We start from the raw sequence: 23,312 nt of genomic DNA on the forward strand, positions 1-23,312 counted from the left end.
GATTCATTTTTAAAGTCAGTCATCCTTTCAGAGTTTCATGTTAAGTAATTATGCTTTTTGGCTAAATTAAGGTTGTTTTTAATGTGCCTTTATGTTTTCAAGGTGGCTTGTCTTTATTTTTGCAGTTTTCTGAAGCAATTAGTGAATCTTAAAATTGACAAGTGTAATATCAATGGTTGTTTTTTGGTCTGAAAAACTAGTTCACAGAAGAATGAATCAAGAAAGCAAAAAGAAGCAAAGACTTAGATCTTGAGAAGAAAATGACTCTTTACCTGTATGTGACTCTGGGCTGTGATTGGGCATCATAACTGGGTGCTCTGGGTGCTGATAGGATAAAGGAGCTGTGATTGCTGCAGGGCTGATGTTGCTGCTGGTTATGTAGGGACTGTTGTAGTGATGTGAATTATAATAGGGAGAGTACTGGCTCTGACTGTAGCTGGAATATGCAGAAAATTCCTGACAATGGAAACAAGAATTTTAATCGGTTACATCAAGTTGTAAAAAAAAAGATAAACGTTAACAATTAGTTAACAATTAATTAATCAATAATTATTACTAAGACTATTATTTCTTCAACAACACAGGAACTTCTTTGAATATAAACCTTCTTAAGGTAAATTACTCACTTGTTGGGTTGGGTTGAATGGGGTTGAACTTGAGATTGCATGAGTACCTTGAAAAATTCCAGATGAAATACCTGCACCTAAGAAGAAAATAAATGATATGAAATGAAAAAAGTGAAAGCTTCCGTTAATATGACGCAATTATAAATGTAAAAGTATGAGTGAGGCACTGGTAGTGTTTATTTCTTTTCCATCTTATGTAGAAGAATAAGGCTGTGATGTAACTGTCCTGCATCTGATCTGTATAGCTGTGTGCAGGAGGAAGTCGCTTTTGTTCTTTCCTTGGTGACAGCTCAGAGCTGCAGGAGCTTAGTCTGGGATTTATGACTGACATGGCAATACAGGTGGGAAAGTCTGCAGCTCCTGCGCTTCTTACTGCTGTGGGAATTTTCAAATAAGATCAAGCTAAAACAGGAATGCCTTCCTCCAAGCAATCTCCCCTCAACTCCAACATCCTGTTGAGTCTATATATATTGTTGTCAGGTTATTAACTTTTCTTATCTCCAGCCAACACCCTGTACAAAATCTTCACCTTTATTTTTTTACCCAGTCTGCTTAGTATGTGGCTGAATGTTCCAAACTTGAATCAAAACTAATTTGAATAAATACTGGAAATGGGCCCCTTTGAAACACATGAGCTATTGAACACAAAACAGATAGAAAAGAGAAAGAGCACTGTGTTGGGCATGTCATATGATGCAAACAAACATCCCCGAAGATTCAAATTTTATCAAAAGTCCAAAAGGTTGACGGCATAGTATTCATTCAAAAAGTACCTTTGTATGAGTGCAATTTCTCACTGAGTTTCAAGTTCAATGACTAGTAACTACAATATTGAATATTGTCTTATTAGAAATACATACAAGTATCACCAAATTTCAAGATATGATAATCTTGAAATTTAGACTTGCAGGTTTTTGTTCTGAAAACAAAAAGTTGGAAATAAACTGAACACATAGCTTCTAATGACATTTAGTTAAGTTATACAATGCAAATTGCATCAGTCCAGACTGAGGCATTTCAAAAAACACCAGGAATGTGAAACTCATCCAGATGTTTGAAAAAGTTCTCAAAGGGGCAATATTAATCAAGTAGCAATGTTACCTTCTGTTGTAATGAAAATCTCGTATACGTCAAACATAACTGAAAAGAAATTTGAATTTGCATTGTAACCATATCTTACACCTTGAAATTATCATCTCTTTAAGATGTTCCGACCCTTTCTGACACAATCCTCAGCATGTCATCACAACAATGCTTCTCCATAATGCCGTTTACATCCATTCTTAGGAGTGTTAGACTGAGAAATAGTTCATATGATAAGCTTAAAGAGTCCAGCATGGTCAGCCGAAGTCGAATAGTCGAAGAGTGGTCGTATGGTTGCGCGACGTTTGTTTTCACACACACCCTTCCATTTTAACATGTTTTGTCACATGCTAAAAATTAGCATCAATGCTAAGTTTAGCTAAAGTATAGTCAATAGCATCTGGAAAATCAAGAGCATGTTGACTAACATGGACTTACGCCATTCATTATGTTAAAATTAGTGTATAAGCTAAAATTAGTCAAAATGCTAATGTCAGCCTAAATGCTGTCAGAGGCATGTGGGGTATCACTAGCATGTTGTCTTACATTGGCTTCATCTATTCAGTATACTAAACATGTAAATAAGAAAAATAGCTAAAAGCTTTTTTAGGGAGAAGGCTAATCCTATTGCACTGCCTTGCTCTGCAACAAGTGGGGGGCAGTGAAATGCTAATGTTTGTGCTAATGTTAATGTGACCTGAGAGAAAATGTGTTAATGTAATGTACACTCTGCGTTTCGGCAGTTGGAAATTTCTCTCATTTTTAACTTTTTACGTTGCCATTTTTACACAAAACCCCAATAAAAGTAATAGCCCGGATGCCAAGATCGGTTTGCACGTTTTGATACCTTTTTTGTGGGTACGAGCCACATTAACGGTGACGGAATAATAATAAATATTAAAGAGATATTCTATTAGGTGTAGAACAATAGGTGCCTTCCATGCGTTGCATGGGAGGCCCCAATAATATGTTGGGTTTACTTGTGAGCTGGGATCTGTAATTAAAGTTAATTAGTGGGGACAGATCGAGATCGGAAACTACGTCTACAGGCTTGGGGATCAGGTCAGGTTGTATGTTTTAGGCCTTATCTAAACTTTAGAGTATAGTAAACACAGCACAGTGGATCTTCAGATCCCCTTTGACCAAAACTGAAGATATTTACTCAGCCTGCCTGCTCAAGTGGTCAAAAAGCAATTTAAAAGACCCAACATATTCACACCCAGCCTGCTGCCAGGGTACACAAGACACGTATGAACTGGCTCAGACATTGTAACATTTATATTCTTTTAAAACCAGCAGTAATTAGTTGCTTTTCTGTTCTAAATAAATATGATTATATAAAGTTTTTTGTCTATAGATTAAAGTTTTTGTATAAGTAGAATATATTGTCAAACTGTGGTACTTTTACTCAAGGTTATCATAACATAAAAGCCTTTTAGGTCATGATTCATTAGAGCTTTCTCTTGACTGCCACATATTTCCCAAGCCAAAAGGATGAAAAAAGAGACATTATGACTCAGGGGCAGAAATCTTCCCAGACAACACAACAGTCCCTTAAACTGACAACAAGAAAAATAGAGGAGTTCTTTCCAGTAAACACAGAAAAGCCTGCATTTGGTTTAGTTGTGTACACTGTATACAATACGTTTTTGGAAGGATTTTGTGTGACTGTGTGTGTGTGTATGTGTGTGCAGTATCTTTGTGTGTAGTTGTGTATTGTGTGCAGTATAATGGATGATGAAAACATTCTAAATACATCAACTATTTGAATGTTGTGGAAATATATTACCCTTTGAAGTTCACAGTAAATGATTTATACATAAGAATATTCAAACAAATTTATTTTGTTTAGGAACATTGTCCCTCAAAGTCCAATTACACTGTTAAAATTTTCTTTGTTGGTCTAACTGCAGTGCTTTAACAAAGCTGTGCAGTTTGTCAAAGGGTTCTTTCAAAAGCCTGTTTACACAAACATTTACATTCTTCTGTAATGTCTCACATCTGAATACTCCTTAAAAGAGAAAGTACAATAATACAAAAATCATGGATTGTCTTCAAAGGAATAAAAAATAACAGTTCAGGAGTTAGATCATGTCTGGAGAATGATTACGCGTGTCATTCATATTTAATGGCAAACAGTTTTATTAAACTTATCTCTTTAAAAGATCACATTTTAACACACAGCTTAACGTCCCTATAGAGTAAACAATGTTGTAAAGACAAGGAAGATAATCACTCACTGATGGAAGTGGAAGTTATATTAAAGCTTAGAGAAAAAGACAAACAAGGAAAAATGAAGAAAAAGCAGTATTGCAAGTAATTACTGACTTGGATCTTTAGAAATATTTGCATTTTCCCAGTCACATGAGCTGGATATCTCACAAAGTAACATCAATTTATTATTAAAAGTGTGAGAAGAAGGTTATTTATTTGGACAAGTGCGTAACTTTGTGTTACAAGTTGGTGGAGACGAGGAGGGACGGGGGAAAGAGGGTGGGACAACGAGGGGCGCTGATGTGCCCACAGTTACTGGATGATCTTTTCTTTTTTAGTGCTAAGAATAAAGCAAAAACTTACATGTGAATGCCAAACAGTCTTATTCAATAAATTAGTATATATGTCCTGTTCAGGCTTGTCAGATTAATAGTACCTTTAGAGAATAACCTATTAGCAGGTATTAAACTTACTATGAAATATAAATGTTAAAACATCTACCGTAATTAATCTATATAATGTCTTTCACTTGGTGATAGAATTACTAACAAAGGAACTTTTCACTCATATTTTAATTTATGGAATGAGTCTGTATTTGCCGAGTATATTTGCTTTAATATAGCAAATATTCAAGAAGCAAAAACCTTTTTTGGGTCTGGTTAGGGCAACTGGTGAGTATTGTGACCATCGATGTTACTGGATTCTATAAAATGTGGCTTAAAGCTGAGATGCTGATGTTTGGATATATAAAAATATATATTCTCTTTACTAATAAATCTATAAATAGTTTGGTTTCTGTCAGTTCTGTAAAAATACAAGAGAGAACAAAGTAAATTTCTCTTTTATATTGACCAATGATTTAATTTTACTTAATTGTCGCTGTAGGAGTCATGGTTTAAAATTTAACAAACTTTGGCTCCTATATGCTTTATGAAATATTTCATCCTATTTGATGATTGGTCTAAATATTGCCACTTTCAATCATGCAATTAGTACAGGGAAAAATGTAGAAAAATGGGTGATTGTATTATTTTTCCCAGTCTGTCAGCCTAACGTCACATGTAGACACGTTGCCATGGCAACCAATAACATCAGCCCCGGGAGCGCAGAGCAAAGATTACGTTCAAGTGCATCAAGAATTAACACTAAAAAACCCACAACATTTCCCACACAACAAAGTACGTAAAAACATTAAAGTGATCGCCTGAACACTAGCAGTGTTAAATTACACTCCTGATTATCTGTCAGAAAATGTGTGTAGTTCACCTTATTTTGTGTTAATTGAATCAAAATACTCCGAACTGCACAGCAAGAGTACATGATGATAAAAGTTAAGCTAGCATAACTAACCAACTCTCCACTTTCTTATATACACTTTTAATTAAAGCTTGACTAAAATAATTGTGTGCTTAATCATCAGTGGATAAATATTATTAGGCAATACAAAACTTAATTAATTTTTGGCCATACTTTTTATCCACTGACTGGAGGGTCAGCAGAAACCACCTGGTGTTATCACTGGTGATGATCTGCAATATTCACAATATGGATATTTTCATGGCACTTATGTTTAAAATGATTTTTATCTGAATAGCTTTAAATACATATAAAATTTTCTCTTAAATGAATAATCTCATTTTAAATTTTCAAAAATGCTTTGACAGCATTTGAAATAATCCATAATTTGATGCAACTTAAATAATGTTAACGTGTTTGAAACTTTGGTACTAAGGGCAACCCTGGTTAAGAAGTATTATTTTGGCTACAGCAATGAATTACTGACATTTCTTTTCAGTACTCTAAAGAAAGTGTTAATAAAGTTTCATTAGACGTTTAACATGACATAGTTTTCACGTTACCCCAACCCTGATTGGTTCATGTCTCCTCTCAAAGGTCCTTCAGAATGCACCTCAGGATCCAAACAGAAGATTTTCCCAACTAGATCAAAGAGGGCTTATAACCTTTGAGGATTTGGTTGAAATAAACAGTTTTGTTTGCATCATACAATAAGCCACTTTTGTCTGTTTTTGTGTAAAACTGTGCAAGACTCCATTTTTCCTCTGACCATTTTGAAGCATCACCAAATAACTTCTAAACGATCATCATCACTGCACAAAGCCTAAAATATCCATGTCTGGACATCTGGAATTTACAGTGACAGATTTAAACATTATGAGGGATGCAGAATAACATCAAAAGATAATCTGTTTATGGTACTTTAATATTTGTTCTTTCCTTTATCTCTTGCATACAATGGGAACAGCTTGTGTAGCGTCTGTAGCACTAGACCAGCTCACCCCTCCATAAAATGCCCCTTAACCTCTCCCCTGTCACACACAAGGTCAATTTCATGCTGGTTTCAAAGCCATAAAGTCGCACTGAGCAAGTCATGCTTTGGGCGCCGGGCGACTGAGGAATGTGTACAGCACAGTCGTTTGCACTCAATCACAGACACACACTGACATGCAGGGAACTGCACACCCTTCCAGGGCTGAAACATCTTTATCTAAGTACCTTTATCAGAAAGCACTTCTGCCCAGCTTTTGTTATGGCCATAAATATTGTGTTTTTTTTCCCCCATCTGCCTGCTTTTTTTCTTTGCTTCTGTGTGCACATAATATTCGGTCCTTCTTCCTTCAGAAAAACAGAAACAAACGATTGCATGCTGTGTTGTTGGTCTGAGTGGAGAAAGGGGGCCTGACCCCTAGAAAAGAGGAGGGGTGAATAGACTTTTGACGCCAGAAGTCCAGACCGCAGCTAATAGAGAACAGGTGTGGTGGTGAAGAAAAAAGAAGAGAGGAGAGGAGATAGAAGGAATACTACAGCAGCTATGGATGCTCCTGTAGTTAAATCAAATATGAGTTATAAAGGCTTTGCCTACAAGTGCATCAGAGGGCCTTCACATGCAGTGAATATATTGTTTTAAACTAACCATGTGTGTGTGAGTAGCTGTAGAGGCTTTGACTCGGAGGGGTGCTGCTGAAGTTTGAGTAGCCCAGGAGTCCTGTTTGTCCTGGAGAGTGACTCAAACCATCCTCTGTTTTGATGTCTAAAATAAAACAAACACAACATTTATGATATATTCAACATAAAACATATGGGCATCCACTATGGTAAAATAAGAGTTGAATCTATTGATCTCTGCTACCAATAGCCACCGTTTTACTATGGCCAAACAATTCCACCACTTGTTTTTGGAAGCTCAAACTATGACTAGTTATCTGGATGTGAAAAATCTAGACAACAAATTAGCCATGGTTCTTGCTTTTGTAAGTCAATAAAAAATTATGTGACCGTTTCTTGAATTAGACAACATTTCCACAAGGCAATAAACATTGCTTTACTGTTTTTCATTACAAGGCACAAGCTGAGGGTCCCACGACCCTCTGTGGGATTAAACAAAACATTTAGTCTTGAAAACCGGTGTCCAAACTTAGGCTATATCTTGCAACCAAATGCAACCAAATTTGCAAAAATACCAGAAATTTCAATAATTGGCCACCTATTCTCAACCTGCTTCTGCCGTAGGTTTCTTTAAGATAAGATGGAGATATTGCTCTCCATTGTCATCATATGCTTAGTGAGGATGAAAAAATGGTGCAAAAAACTACATATCGTTACAGTAAAGCAAACCTGAAAAGTTTGTTTTGCAAAGTACATTAAGATTGCATATTTGTAATTTGCTGCTTTACAAATAAACAACATGTAATCCTATAGGCCGATGAAAGCATGATACAACAACTAACATGTCCCAGGAAATCTGAAATGTCAGAATGCCAACAAGATGCCACAGGAACATCATAAAGGATCACACATTTTGTACAGCTGAGTTCAACTTCACCAAGGCCTGATTTACAGAGCCCCCCAGGGGACATGGGAATTTTTTTTCTTTTGAGTGCAAAACTTTTGCATTCCCTCGCAATAATCTACTGATCAGTTATGCAGCATAATTGAATACTGTAATCCCTTCTTACAGCGGCTGCCAAACTTTCTGCCTTAATACAAGGTTATGTAAGGTTTTTCCATGTATGTTAATATCTCCTTGTGAAATATCTGACATTTTATATCTTTTTCTTTATTATATTAAGGCACCACAAACCTAGGATATAAACAGAAACTTTCCGTAAGTAGGAAAGAAATAAAAATACATCCAAACTATTTGGACTATTTCTGAGTTATTATCACGGGTAATAAGTCATCTGACAGTTTTAATTGTGTCTCTGTTGTGTTCGTAGACTGAATGGTTTAAAGGACTTTCAGTGCCATTCCGTCATATACTTAACAGACATAAACATGCAGTAAAAAAAATTATTTTCAATCAGCGTTTTGCACCAAACAGTTAATAATAATAAACACGTTTTCACTGAGGCTCTGTAAGAGCCACATGAATGAAATAAGTAATTATTAATATGACAGGAGCAGGCGACTTTGACACTTGGGTGGTGGGTGTGTTGATGTGGGCGTGGCTGTCATCAAGTATGAATGGGAAGGTTTGTGGCTTTGTGTGTATGAGGAAACGGGTGAGCAGGGTGGTCAGTCCTTGCAAAGTTTGGAGCATGATAATCAAAATGGAATAAATTGATAATTGTGACTAGGCCTGTCACGATAGCAAATTTTGCTGAGCGATTAATTGTCTCAAAAATTATTGCGATAAACGATAATATTGTTTGAAGATCTTTTTACACTCATTTAATGGAAATGACGTAATAATGCATGCGATTTCCTGCCAAAGATAGATACGCTTTATTTTCAAAAGAACACTAAACACTGGAACTGATAAACAAACTAAAAAAAAACAACCAAAAACAAAAATAAAATGGATTCTCAGTCTCCATTAACAAAAAATTCACTTGGAAAAAAACAACTAAACAACATAAAGCCAAAGTGGAAATAAATACTGCATTCAACCAAAAGATTATGAAGTCTGTATACTATGTTGCCCTTCAGTAATAATTACATTTAAATAGAGAAGATGGGCATATCCACTACCTGATGCAATAATTCACACTACAGATTTTTTGCTCCTATTTTTCCCCTTACAACAATCTTAATACGTTGGTCTTTCTAAGATTGTGTGGTGTGTTACGGTAGATCGTCGTTGCCGCTCCGATCTAAATCAGGGATTTTCCCCGACTGGGAGCTTTAACGCAGCCTGTTGAATGTGACAGGTAGCCAATCAGAAAGCGCGGATTCTCCTCTGTGTTTTCTGAGGGGAAATTACGTCGGGGAATCCCAAACAGCTGACACGGCGCAACCCGAAGTCCAGCGGACATTGGAGATAATATGTGGAAACAACATTAATGTTTATTCAACATGCAAAGAATATAGAAATGACAAGAGGAGGAGTTGGAGCGAAATTGCTACCGCAGTTGATAAACCCGGTAACTTTTCAGCTGTTCTTCGTTAACGTGACGTAAATAGGTTATAATGATTTTCATTCAGTCAGGACTTTACGCTGACACTAGCCACATGCATTGCAGGTAGATTGTAGTAAAACATTGATTAATGCCTGGTTTTAAAATTAGTTCACTGGACTTGTAGCGATTATTTTGTGCCCATTGTTGGACACCACACGGCAGGAACGAACCCGATCGAACCGTTATACCTAGGATTTCTGTCAGCTAATGTGTGGTCTGTCAGGTTTTGAAAATGAGCCGACAATCGGCTGGCAGCTCTAAGATCGTGCAGTCTGCGCTGGACTTTACACTAAGGAAATGAGGAAGGGAGGAGTCGGTGGAGAGCACTGGAGTTGAGCCCTTTTTCATTCAGTCTCATTAGCTGAAAGAGAAAAAGGTCGGAAGAGACATAGTGCCGATAATTAAAATGACGTCGATAGATTTAAGTTATCGTACGATTAATCGATTTATCGTTTATCGTGACAGGCCTAATTGTGACAGAACAAAGAAGTGGTTTGGAGTTGATTGATATACGGACAGATGAGATTCCCCGAGTTAACCCAGTGCGGCCCTCTATCACCATTAGTTTGCCGTGTTTTATAATAAAAAAAGTGTTGATTATTATTAAGTCTTTGGTGCAGAAAACTGATTGAAAGTCGATTTATTCTTTGCATGTTTATGTCTGTTAAGGTTGAGATGGAACTGAACATGAAAATGGCCCTTTAAACCATTCAGACAACCAGCACAACAGAGACACAATCAAAACTGTCGGATGACTTATTATCCTGCGATAATAACTCAGACATAGTCCAAATTAGGATGTATTTTTATTTCTTTCCTACTTACGGAAAGTTTCTGTTTATATCATAGGTTTTTGGTGCCTTTCTATCTAAAGAAAAAGATGTAAAACGTCAGCTATTTCACAACGAGATATTAAAATTCATGGAAAAACCTTGCATAACCTTATATCAAAGCAGAAAGTATGGCGGCCCTGTAGGAAAGGCTTACAGTATTCAATTATGCAGCATGAACTGATCAGTACAGTATTGCGAGGCAAAACCTTTTGCGAGGGAATGCAAAAGTATTGCGAGGGAACGCAAAAGTTTTGCGAGGTAACGCAAAAGAAGAAAAATTCCCCATGTCCCCTGGAGGGCTCCGTACTGATTACCTTACTTAAATAGAACTTTTCTGACAACATGAAGTATCCTAATATATTTAAAAAAGAAACACACTATGCCCCCTTTCTACTGAAATTCAAAAACAGATACAAATTTAAATTACATATCTTAATTTAGAAAGAGTTAAAAAGCAATTTCAAAGCATTTGGGACTCTAGTGAATAAGAGTGAAACATTACCCACAAATTGAGAAAAAAAAACAAACCATCCCACCCAGGAGTGAGTGACTTACCAAAATTACTCTTAAAAGCACATCGATGACTCATCCAGGAGGTGATCAATTATGTCAGATTAACATCTAAAGAACTAAAGACCACAGTTGAGGTCAGCATTTATGATGCTGCAGTTATAAAGGTGGAATAAAGGTGGAAACCACTACTGAGCAAAAACAACAGAAATGTCTGTTCAAAGTTCTTCAAAATAAAAGCAACATTTTGGGGGAAAATATTCTGAGGACTGATGAAACAATAGTGGACATTTCCAGAAGATACTGAATTGACCTATCATTCAGTCTTTTATTACCCTTACAGCTGGCATCGCAGTGATAACCTTTTACAGCAATACATTTTTCAAACATAATACTGAGATTGTACTCACTGTAAGAGGGCATGCTGTAGCCTTGTGTGTGGTGTGTATAAGCTGTGTATGGTACTGCAGGTTGAAGGGCAGGGCTGTATTGAGTCTGACCGTATGCAGCCATGGCTTTGATCCTACAGGACAGAAGGCATAAAATAAGGTTGTTATAGCAAAACATTTGTTCTTGGGAAATGTAATTGTGGAGTGAAGAACTGTTCTCAGTAAAAAACAACAGACATAAATCTGAGCTCTTGCTTACCTCTAACTTTATAGAGCTTCTAAAAAGTACAAATACTGTTGGACTTGTCTCACAATCAAAATTCAAAATTTTTATTTTTTCATTTTAATCTACGTAAATGCGAGAAGACATGATGCACTGCATCATAAATCTATTTAAATTCAGTGTCAAATGTCACAACGGCTAATAGGTACAAAAGCTCTGAATTTGAAGTTGTCAATGAGAAGAGCTGTAAATCAAGTAAAATGGTCAGTTGAAAAAACCTCAAAACTTTTAATTAATAAAAAAGAAAAGTATGAAAAAATAAATATATGATTCTTTGGGTCTAAAAATAGTTACATTACATGCGCTAAAAAATCTCACTGATCAAAACTAAGGAAAAGTCTTAAGTAAATGTTCTTTTTTTTGGCAATGTAATTTACAATAAGGTCGCAAAACCTGTTTGATAACTTCAGGGACTTTCTGCTTTGTTCTTTTCCTTTTTGTCTCTTACCTGCTCCTATTGAGAGAGCCGTATCTTCTTTATCCTGTCACCCTCCTCTTAAATCAGGTTCCTCTGAGTATGTCAACTCTCCTGTGGAAACAATCAGGGCCCAAATATGGAGTTCACTGATCCTTGAAGACCTGCCTTCTGCTTTCATCAGATTTTTGGCAGCTAAAGAAAGAGAAAAAAAAAATCCATAAACACGAGGCAAAATGTGAAAGCATGGAACAAAAACGGGAGCTTAAATGCTATATTAGTGCGAAGAGATTTAGCAAATTTGGTTGCAGTCAAATTATAAATTATATAACGTTTCCTGGAAAATTGTTGATTTACGCTTCTGACTGGCACCTGTACTTTTGGCACCTTGAAAATATTCAGGCTGTCTACCCGCAGAAGGAACATAAACAACAAGAACAAAGCTGTGTTAACTGCCAAGTGACAGCACTGTGTGTTTTTTAATATGCTAGTCTCACTGGCGAACAGTAGAGCTTTGTTAAACAGAACAAGATAAGACGGGAGATTTTGTTTTATTTTCTGCCCTTCTCATTGTGGATTAAACTCACGGGAGGCTCTCTGTAAAATCTCATTAAAAATCTCTTTTTACTGAGATTCTAATTTACCGGATAATCCAAATATAAACTTCTTTAGATTTTTTTTATATATTAATTCAGCTTGTGATACAATTGTAATGAGAACTAGTCATACATCATGAATGAATTCCATATAAATTTTGCACTTTGAGTTTTGAATTGCTCTTTACTAGTAAATCATGAACATATGGAAAAAATAAGAACTAAAGGCATAAAACTGAATTAATTATGAATAATCTTTATCCTATACAGGCTCAAAGTTATGCACGCCAGCTGAAATATATGCACATATCCTCTAATTTTTGTAATAAATGGTAAAAAAAATTTATGTTAGCATGACAAGGACAAATCTTTGTAACTACTCATTTTCAACCATAATTGACTGTAGATGGTAATTACTCTTTGCCTGCATAAGGATTTGTTTGACTGAACCAAAGGATTGATTAAAATTCAAAACAATAAGAGTCCCAGTCCCAGAAAGTCCATGAGGATGTCATTAAAGAAGAAGACCAGAAAAAAATCCAAAAGACTATCCCTTTGCACAAAAAGAACATTGGTTAGGATTTTTAGGAGCAAAGCAGAAGTTATCAAGACTTAAGCCTTTAATGAAATGGAAATCCAGTGTGGTTGTCCATGGTAAAATGAGTTTTACATTGTCATAAAATAAAAGAGTGTCACCCAAGAAGCTTCAAAATTAACATCTTCAAACAAAATTTCCCACATGGACACACCAAATGCCTTCTTCAACACTGAGTAATGGATTAAAATTTATTTTGTCCAGAATCATTAGCTTCTGGTAATGTTTTCTTGTGGCTCTGCTGCACAAAGGAGTCTCTGACTTAGACAGTTAGAACAAGGTTTCTGCAAATCATGCATTGCATGTAAATATTTTCCCTAAAATGTACCACAACTACAATGTTTTGTCCCTTTTAAAATAAGATTTTGTTTTAGCCCTAATGAAAAAAGCACGTTGTTGGAAGTTAATGTTTCTTGAAAATGTAGAATATTCTACCAAAGTATTTAAATTTTTAATGTTAAAACAAAACTGTCACATTTAATTTGGGAATTCCATCAATATTCCATTTTCTTTACTTCTCCTCTTATTGCATTCAGCCTTACTTCTTCTTGTTGCAGTTGCCTTGGAGCCACTCTGTTGTAGCTATGCTGCAACTTTAACCTTGCTGAAAACATGACCAGATAGAGAGATGACAATTGTGAATTGTTATGGCAAAATGTTTTTAAAGAAAGGAAAACTGACAAAAGGTGGTATTTGAAAAAGACAAAAATAGATTTATGCATATTTTTCTTTTATTTTTAGTTTTATATAAAAAAAGAAGTGTTAAGTGTTAATATTAAGACCTGAGTGTATGTTAATTATCCAAAATCAGAAATTGTCCAAAACTTTTTTTAAAATAATTTTTCCATAAATCCTGGTATGATCTTTATCAGAGCAGACTTTGTTGCCCTACAAAATGACAATGATTGTGGGCAACGAACAATATAAGGTCAGTGCTTTGCACATCCTAGAACTTCTCTCAGATCAAAATTAAAATTTATTGTCATTTAGTCATTTCAAAATGGACACACATGCACATCTTCAAGAACTATATGTGTCACCACTGAGTCTCTTCCTTGTTCAGGGTGAGGCCCAAGAGCAGGGCGTCCAAGGCCATGGGAACTACAGGACACCGGAGGGGAGATGAGCAGAGCTCAGCAAAGCTGTGGAGAGCCGAGGTCTGAAACTAAAGCTAAAACAAACTCAGCGGGGCCACAGGGGGCCACAAGGCCACAAGGCCAGTTCCACCAGCTTCACCTGGGTTCCGGGGATCTGCTAGACTGCTGCTTCTTTCACGGATATCAAATTCTAGCTTTTATGTTGTGTGTTATGCATTAAGTGCAAATGAGAGTATAAACTCTTCAAAGAGCATTCTAATAAGTAAACTAATAATAAAAAAAGACTACGCACAACTAATGAGTTTTGAACACAGTTAAAAAATAGTTCATTGATGTTTTCACTGACCTCTAACATCTGAAGCCATGTGAGAATGTTATTGTGGGGATTCATGACATTCAATCATAATCTTGCATTTGTTTATCCGTAAGTAAATGTGGTAAAAAGGAAAAAAAAAACGTATCAAAGTTTTACAGGAGAAAACGAACATTTTCCACTTGCTACTTTTTTCAGGTTGGAAAAAACTGTATATTTTCATAAACTTAAGCATCTTTAATGGTTTATCTAATGATTGATGTAAGCACTCTGACATACTGTAGTCTCTTGGTTAAAAGGCATATATTTTTACTTTGATGAGTTTCTCTACTTCAACAGTTGAAGCAGAGAAGACATGTTAGTTCCCCATAACTAGGAATATCAAGTGCCCTCAGCAACCAAAGGGTTTTTTGTTTCACAATACATTTCATAGTGTTATAAATCCTCATTGTAAAAGTTATGCCCATTTCACCAATTTGTGCAAAACCTCCTGAGTGTAAACAGCAACTGCTGGTGGTATTAGATCAGTTTTGTAAGACAATCTGATAACCTAGAGCTACACAGTTAAGTCAAAAAGTGTTCATACCCCTGGCAGATTTACCAAAAGGTTTGTTTTTAATAAGAGACAAATATCTATCAAAACATAATAAAATCATGTCAAAAGAGTATATCTTTGAAAAAAGTATTAAAAATAGCCAGGTTAAAAATTCTCTATACCCTCCTTAATCAATGGAAAAATCTTCATTTGTATTTACAGCAATTAAAGCTTTCTTTTACTTCTTATCAGCTTTGCATGTTTCCACTGGTGTTTTCATGATTCCAAAATGTTAATGTTACTTTAACTTAGGGATAGGCACTATGGATGGAAAGCTTAATCACAATGTTTTGGAGTTTTTTAAAAACATTTCAAAAAACACGTTGTTAATTTTTTTCTTGGTAATAAGTTAGAATGGCAGGGACTAAATGTCACTGAAGTTAAGGTCCCACAAACAAATACTGCTCTAATAAAAATAATTTACACATTACTTAATATGGTGCTTCAGGACACAAGTGATATTAATTAGTTAGTGCAGGTTTAGCACCATACAATAACTGCATTTAATTTTTTTAAGAAAACATTTATTGCTGTTTTTATGGAACCAATAGAGAAAATAATTGTTCTAACAATCCTTTTAGTTGTTGAAGTTTCTAAACCTTATAATGTAGTTAATTGTCGCCATAATAAATATGAATCTAATGGCGCTAGAAATCATGTCACAATAACAATAAATGGTATGATGATCATCATCCCTACTTCCAGTCAAAACCTAAACATCCAGGGATCTAAATAATTTTGGGTTTAACTTTCTAACGCAAAGTGTGCTTTATTGGTTGCTAAATTACAAAACAACAACAACAACAACAAAACCTGATGGCGGTGCCCTTCTTATACATACAAATACTTTTTTTTTTTACATAATTTATTCATACCAGAATTATAAAACTGAGGAGCTGCCATCACTTGTCTGGTGGTTAGTAGTAAATAAATAAGCTTCAGTTGGCCTTTTCAATTATTCACACAAGTCAAGTTATATTCAATTCTATGTCTTTATCTTTATCTCACTAAGTATGCATTTATGATCTAAATATTTGAAATATGTTCCCATCTGTCTCAATGTGCCAAAAGAGTCATATTACACATTGTAATGTTAGTCTGATGGCCTGACCTTTATTGAAACAGTCAATCAACAGCCTGAAAAAGTGACTTGCCAGTCTATAATCATACCATATGGAACCCCACCTGGAGCCATTAATTTAGATGGTCAGTGTAAGTGCCTGGGGAAAAGCTGGAGGGGCTGAATCACTGTTGCACAGAGATGTCTCTTCTTAGAAGCTGGTAACAAGGAGGGCACTATCCATAGGACACTATTAAGTTTTTTTTGTTTTTTTTTTTTAGAGAGGGGGGGGGGGGGGGGGGCGTATGGTGCCATCTGCCGCTCTCTTTAGTCGTTACTGACACACAGCTGATACAGAGAAGGACAAGGGGAAACAAAAATGAGTGGAAAGACACATAGAAGAAACAATTCTACATCACTATGAATTTCATAAGATAGTGTAGAATAAAAGAATGAAAATTATTCAACAAGCAAACCAAAATAGAGGAGATTCACAGGTGTTTTATAGACAAAATAAAACACCTTTTTACTTTTTTTGAATAAGCTAAAAAAGTTTTAAAAAATGTGAACAGTAAAGTATACATAGATATTCATCAATCTTTCAATATAATATCAGAAGTAAAGAAACAATAAATCCAGTGAAACCCATTGTGTCCATGAGTCAGCCTATGTGTAATTAATCTCAGTATCAATCCCACTGTAGTACAGTATGAAGGTCTAAGACGTTTGTTAGAGAAAATGAGTAAACAAACATCAGGATGATAAAGAACACACCAAAAATATTAAGAACAGAGTTGTGGAGAATTTTAAAGCACAGTTATGTTTCAAAACAAATACAAGCTTCGAGCATCTCATAGAGAGTGCAATGCATAATCTGAAAATATGACACATCTGCAAACCTAAACTGACAGGCTAGACAAGAAGCTGGATGACCTGCAGAGAACCACAGATCAGGTGGGAGAATCTTTCATAAAAAGCTGCAAAAACTCCAGACTAAGGTGGTCATTGACCTACCAGCAGAAAAGCAATATAAAACAAAAGCACAGAGGTACAACGGAGTAATTAAGAGCATAGCAAGTTTATGTGTTAAAATAACCCAGTTAAAGTCCAGACTTAAATTTAATTGAAATACATTTTTTTGTGAAAAGTTACTAATGCTCTCAGGGCATGGTGAGAATGCTGCAATAATGGGTAAAAAATACGAGTGAGGAGCAGCTCTAATCATAACCATGTGCATTTCACTGCATAAATGTAATGATGTTTTTCATCTATGTCCTAACTAAACACTTCTTATTTCTAAACAAGTATACTTTAATGTCTGGAACCAAATACCATGTAATGTACACAAAATGGAAAGAACGCCAAAAACAACAGACAGTATGGCATAAATTTCAAAGTAAATTTTGAAACACCACCAATGAGGGACTGCGGCTTATTTTGTTTTAGGTATGTTTATGTAACCAGATACTGAAGCCTTCAAGTGTTCGTTTTAATGTGATGCAACAGTCTGAAGACAACACTGTGTTACATTATTTTAATGCTTATGAATATGTTTTACACCGTGACTTTGAATCAGTCAACTGCACTGGTTAAAAAAAATCTTTGAGTGCATGTCTGGAGTTTCTGAAGTGTGCACAAAAATGCTCCTCTAAAGCAGAGAGTATTTTCAAGCAAATGTTAATCTGTTGAAACTGAGCTTTGATTGTGTTTTGAATTATTCTGATACAGAGTGATTAAATGACAACTTTTTATGGCTGCTATGTCAAAACAGTAGATGTGTGCAAAATAGACCTAATTTATATTGACTGAGATACAATGTTTGCTTTAGCAGCTATAAAACTGGTAAACATGAGTGACCACTTAAGACCTTCATGACTGATAAATCCTTACTGAGAGGTTAAAAACCATAATTGCACAAACACACTCACACAAACCTGACTAACGCTCCCTAAATCTAGTCAACACGGACTACATTTAACAACAGACCAGAGCTCCTTTTCCAGAAACACAGGGATTCAACAACGGGGTCCAATTAATCTCTGGCAGCGGGGAAGCTGTTGTCGACTCAGTCTGCGCTCTGTAACTTTACCCTCAGGCCTGATGGACTTTTCTTTTCACTTGAGTGACTTCTGCAACAAGATGTATTCAGTCCCAGGACCCCCTCTCTGCATCTCTAAGTAACCAAAATCATCTGCTACAGAAATCTTTATCTCTATTTCTTAAGCAACCGTTATTTGATTGTTTTTAAATTCCCTTTAAAATACACTGCCTCCTATGAAAGAGGTCCATCTTCTATGTCCAAGAACAAGGACAAAGAGTATATTTTAAAAATGTCCCTGTTTAATATTGCAAAATTGTAGTGGGACCACCTACTCCATGGCCTAGACCCAGTCTCCCTCAGAATCAGTGCCCCGGGACGGAGGGTCAGGCAGAGAGACAGCTGGCAGACCTCCCACCAGCCTGTAGGAGAGGACTAGGCTGACCCCAGTCAGATGGTGGTCTGGCTCCCAGGTAACAAACATCTGGTCCAGAGATGGGAGGATGGTCAAACATGCGCTCGCACATTCAGAAGGGACACACGCCTGACTGCTCCTGCCTTCGCTAATGAACTCGCTCTCACACGCAGGGGCACACACACTCCACACTCGGGTTTATTAGTCATTAGGATGAAAAGGTTCTCCCTCAATCAGGCTCTTCTGCACAAGATGGCAACTGGCCGCCCTAGTTGCTAACAGCTGGTCAGACAGAACTAACTGGTAGGTGAGGCTCATAAGCTTTACAGACGGAGTGAGGTTCAATTACATCTTTTAAAGTAGAATTAATGAATAACTGACTTAGGGGAAAAGAGACAGGAAGAATGAAGTAGAGTGAGATTCATGATTGAAGATCGAGTAAGTTCATGGATAAAGAAGAACTGAAACTTAAGGTAGTTGATGGAAAGACTATCTTTAGAAAATACTAAAAAAAGAATTATTTGAGAAAATATTTTACTGCCAAAAAAAAATTATTTAGATAAAAAAGTAGAAACATTGTTATTTAAAGTGTTGCTTACAACGTGTGTGGCTTTACTATTTCCAAAATGAAATAAAGAGAGCAGTGATAAGTAATGGGAACAGCTGCTGTCTGCCCACAGCACAGGGTTTGTTTCACTCGCAGACCAGCAAGCACCACCACTGAGCCAGACCCAAAAGCTCTCTGGGGACTAACTGGATATAAAAAATGGGGGTGAGGATATTTCTATATTTATAGCAATAAATACAAAATTAAAAAGCTATTATAAGTCATGCACAGTTAGCCCATTTGATCAACCTTAACAACTTTTCCTCAACAGCTTTTCAACCACATTTAAACCTCAGTTAACATCTTCATGTACGTCTTAATGTTGTTTAAATGGAAAACGGTGTCTTTATGTATGTCTATTTAATAAAATGTTGCTAGGAGATGGGTTGTATTAAGTCATAAATGAAAGACCGTTTGATAAGTCAACACTTTCTTACAAGGCAAGTTAAAATCCTTTACTTTAATTTGATGTGCTGTTTGTTCAGAAATTGGCAGTACAGACTGGTTCCTCCATTTTTTTATTTCATAAACTACTTAAGAAAGACATGACTTCAAAGAGTAAAACAAAGATTATATGGAAGGAAAATTAAATACCAACTATATATTTAAAAAAGACATATAAAGAACAATTAAAAAGAAAATGTCATTATTTTTATTGACTGAAAAGTATGGTTATATCTTATTGTCTTTAGTGTTTGAATTAAATGTTGTATCAAGCAATCATTAAACATCTGACAAACTAGTTGCTTGTAGTAAATATATTTCTTTTATCATACATTCTGTACAAAGTGTTGTAACAGTCATGCAAATATGACCTCAATGTACCAAGTAAATGCTAATAACCACATCTACGCTGAGGTACATTTTCTCAACACTCATAATACTTGTTAAAGCTCAAAGACAGGAAATTAAACAATACTAAACTATCTGAGCTACTGCAGCAGCAGAAAAAAGCAAAGCTAAATGAGCAGCACGGCAGAAAAAAAGTAAATTATTTGGTTTAGCCTGAAAGTTCTTCTGTAACCTTGTATTCATGCAGGTACAATTGTTTGACTCCCGGCCAGTGAAACAAGGAAGGATGGAGAGAAAAAGGAAAAGAGAGAAGGATACACAGAAGCTGAGAGACATTAAGACGCGAGCAGCTGTGAAGGGGTATAATAAAATTGGGGCAGATAAAGTCAGGAAGAGCAGAACTTCCTATGAAAATATTTATCATTCCAGAAACGTTTGGCTACAGAGAGGTTTGGAATTAATTTGTGTTTTCTTAGGGGGGTACAGGGGCGGGGGGCCTTCAGTGTACAGGATGGGGAATTCTTCACATCCCAGGACTTTTTAGGCGGCTGCTTATTCACAATTTATCAGACCGGGTAATAAGAACCATGAAGCCTGAGGGGAGAGAAGAGGAGATCAACTGAGAAGGGCCTCGGGTCAGCCATCGAGAGGCAGTCCAGAAATGGGGCCTGGTGTTATTAAGAGAGGAACCACAGTGTTAAATCAAACACAGTCGAGCCCACACGTTCGGTATGTGGTCTGAGCACACCGCTCGGCAGCCTCCAGCAGACCCCTGGATGTTATTTGTGGGGCTTAAAATACAGGAGATTTAGTAGGATTTACAGCCCATTGAGAATAGAAACATGATATAGGTGCTATCTAAACTAATATTCTCTTTTTCTCTGAAGGTTTGCTTCAGATAATTGAAACTGACAAGAAAAGATGTGCGTTGACTCTGTAATGAAAAACCTACTCATTTCCAAAACCTACTTGGAAATGAGAGTGAAATTTCCAAGCATCATCCTCCGTACAATCTATTTACACATCTTTACTTACCAACAGGAATATATGCAAATAAAAACTTTTTTCTGAGGTCCATGAAAATGGATTAGCCCAGATTAAAAAAAAATTCTAATTACATAAATAATCAAGCAAAATAAAATAAAAAAGCTAAAATTTACCAGAAAATACAATTGCATTAAATATATCACAAAATGTATTTTCATAATGTCTTTCAAAGGATGGAACCAGGTTAATGGTTGCAGCTCTAACTCTTTAGTCGAAAAGAAAAATGAAGGAATGAGTGTTAAAAAAAAAAGGCAGAGAGAGACTTTTTGGTCTAAAGTCATGAAGGGGTCCTTGGAAAAAGAAAAAAAATGAATACCAGCTTTGAAAAATGCTGAAGTGTGGCTCCCCTAATTTCCTTTAATGACGGTCTCTGCATGGCTGCTGGAGGCCTGTCAGTGAATTGAATATAATCTTCTGTAGTTAGACAGAAAGTGTAGCACTGATTCAACCAGAACCAAGAAAAACAAAATGTTCAATTAAAAGCGAAGGCCCTTCACGCACTTTTACCCTGAATCTTTAAACAGCACGTTGGGAGACAAATAAACCGTTTGCTGATGGCCAGTTCCGAGTAACGACAAACGTAACTATGTTGTAACCTATGACAGTTTAATTAACACTATTATTATAATTAATAATATTTTATTTTATTACATTTTATTTTAAACTGAAAATATATTCAAGGTGCACAATGCGTTTATATGAAACATTTGGCATTAAAAATACAATACAGTTAGGCACGGATATAAAGTTTTTTAAAAATATATACTTTAACTGAAAACAAATATAGACAAAAATTCTTAGAGGCAATGTGACGTAATTTAAAAACAAGGCTTTGGCTATTTTAGGTTATTGTGTTTTATCAACATTTTTCTTTAAAAGAAAAGTTCAAATGTAAAATAATCCAACATCTTATACATATGTATGTAAATCAAGTTTTATGTCCTAAACGGAGATGAATTGGGCAAATCTTGCAACGCAGCATATTTTAAACGAGTAGCCTCGTGCTAAACCCGCTTTGAAATGTGTAAACGCAAACGCCAAATTAAACGACGACACTAACCCTCTGTATGAGAAAACAAATTAAGTATTTTTACACTCACCATTATTTATAGAGAATGCAAGAAAAATCCACCGGCCGTCAATCAGAGGAGCTGCCACTCCATGCCTGGAGGAGCTTCCCCGCAAACTTCTCCAAGCGTCCCAAAGTGAGCGCTCCCGTCGACTCGGAGCCCCTCAGCGTGTTTGAGGAGAGATTTAAAGAAATTAAAAAATAGTTGCTGTCGGTCTGCAGGTCCAGGTGACGGCTTTCTGCAGACACGCAGTCGGCATCGATCTTACTTCTTGCTCCTCTGCAGCTCCAGGAGGAGTGTTTGCTTTCCCGGCGGTGGGGAAGTGATGTTAAGTAAATGAGCGAAGATTTTTGGTTCCTCCTCCACCTCCTACTCGTCCTCCTCCCACTACTTCTGCATTGCACGCGGCTTGAATACGTGCTGTGTGTGCGGGCGCGTGCCCCCTTTTTGTCTGAGCCTCTATCTCCGCTTTAAATCTTTTGTTTGGTCAAGAGTTCCGTTCCTGTTTACACAGCGACCCTCTGATGCTCGAGACTATCTGTGTTTGTTGCAGATATGAAGATTTCCCACATTGCGCTTATAGTGACTCCAAGCTGTTCACAGCTTCATCAAGACGTTGTTGTCTTGGCTGCATTTTGTTTATAGTCTACTTTGCAGAATGCCCTAAAAAATTGTGACCCACTATATATATGCAGCTTGTTTCGCAATAATTAAGTTGTATTTAAGTTTATTTTACTAATCTTCGCAGTTACATTGATTTAATCGTCCTCTTTAACAATAAGAACATGTGCTTAATTTTCATCATTGTCACTAAAGACAAGCCAAAATCCCAATATAAATTTCATATCATCCCATTATTATACATTTTACAACACGGAACACAGAAAAATTGCTTTGTTATCCATAACAGAATTTAGAATTAGAATTTAGAATTTATTGCTGCACAATGAGATCAAAGTCAACTCCAGTAGTATGATAGTATCATAAAATAGTTTGGGTTTTACATGTACATTAGAATTATGAGTCCACATTCAGACAATAAAAATGAAATGATTAGAGCTGTTTTACGATTAAAATATATTTTCTGTAATATAAAAGAGGGTTTGGGGATGTAATGTTATTGGTATTATTTAGGTTTAAAAAATTATTATTTTAATATGTAACATTTTTAATATTTTTGCTGTTAATTAAATATCATATTTTTGTTATTTGAATGAATCAATGTTTGTGGCTCTTCTGTAAAAAGGCTTTGACATAATGTATGAAAGGTGCTGTAAAAATAAGCAGCTATCTCACTTACTGAATAACTTTGTTCTA

General features: G+C 36.0%; 1 protein-coding gene across 2 annotated transcripts in view; it reads right to left on the bottom strand.

The window, feature by feature from the left end:
• eya2 (EYA transcriptional coactivator and phosphatase 2) overlaps positions 1 to 22,321 on the bottom strand; it is a 35,164-nt gene extending 12,843 nt beyond the window's left edge. Inside the window, exons 1-6 of one of the 2 annotated variants that reach the window (XM_028002985.1) lie at positions 22,026 to 22,321; positions 11,804 to 11,965; positions 11,094 to 11,206; positions 6,856 to 6,972; positions 627 to 703; positions 273 to 456 (exon numbers count right to left, since the gene is read on the bottom strand). In XM_028002985.1, the coding sequence (XP_027858786.1) occupies positions 273 to 456; positions 627 to 703; positions 6,856 to 6,972; positions 11,094 to 11,196 (481 nt within the window). In that variant the 5' untranslated portion in view covers positions 11,197 to 11,206; positions 11,804 to 11,965; positions 22,026 to 22,321. The remainder of the gene's footprint in view (positions 1 to 272; positions 457 to 626; positions 704 to 6,855; positions 6,973 to 11,093; positions 11,207 to 11,803; positions 11,966 to 22,025) is intronic. The other variant, XM_028002986.1, reaches the window with a different exon arrangement.
• Positions 22,322 to 23,312: the final 991 nt, after the last annotated feature.

Source organism: Xiphophorus couchianus, chromosome 20, assembly GCF_001444195.1.
Source record: "Xiphophorus couchianus chromosome 20, X_couchianus-1.0, whole genome shotgun sequence".
Lineage (NCBI taxonomy): Eukaryota > Metazoa > Chordata > Actinopteri > Cyprinodontiformes > Poeciliidae > Xiphophorus > Xiphophorus couchianus.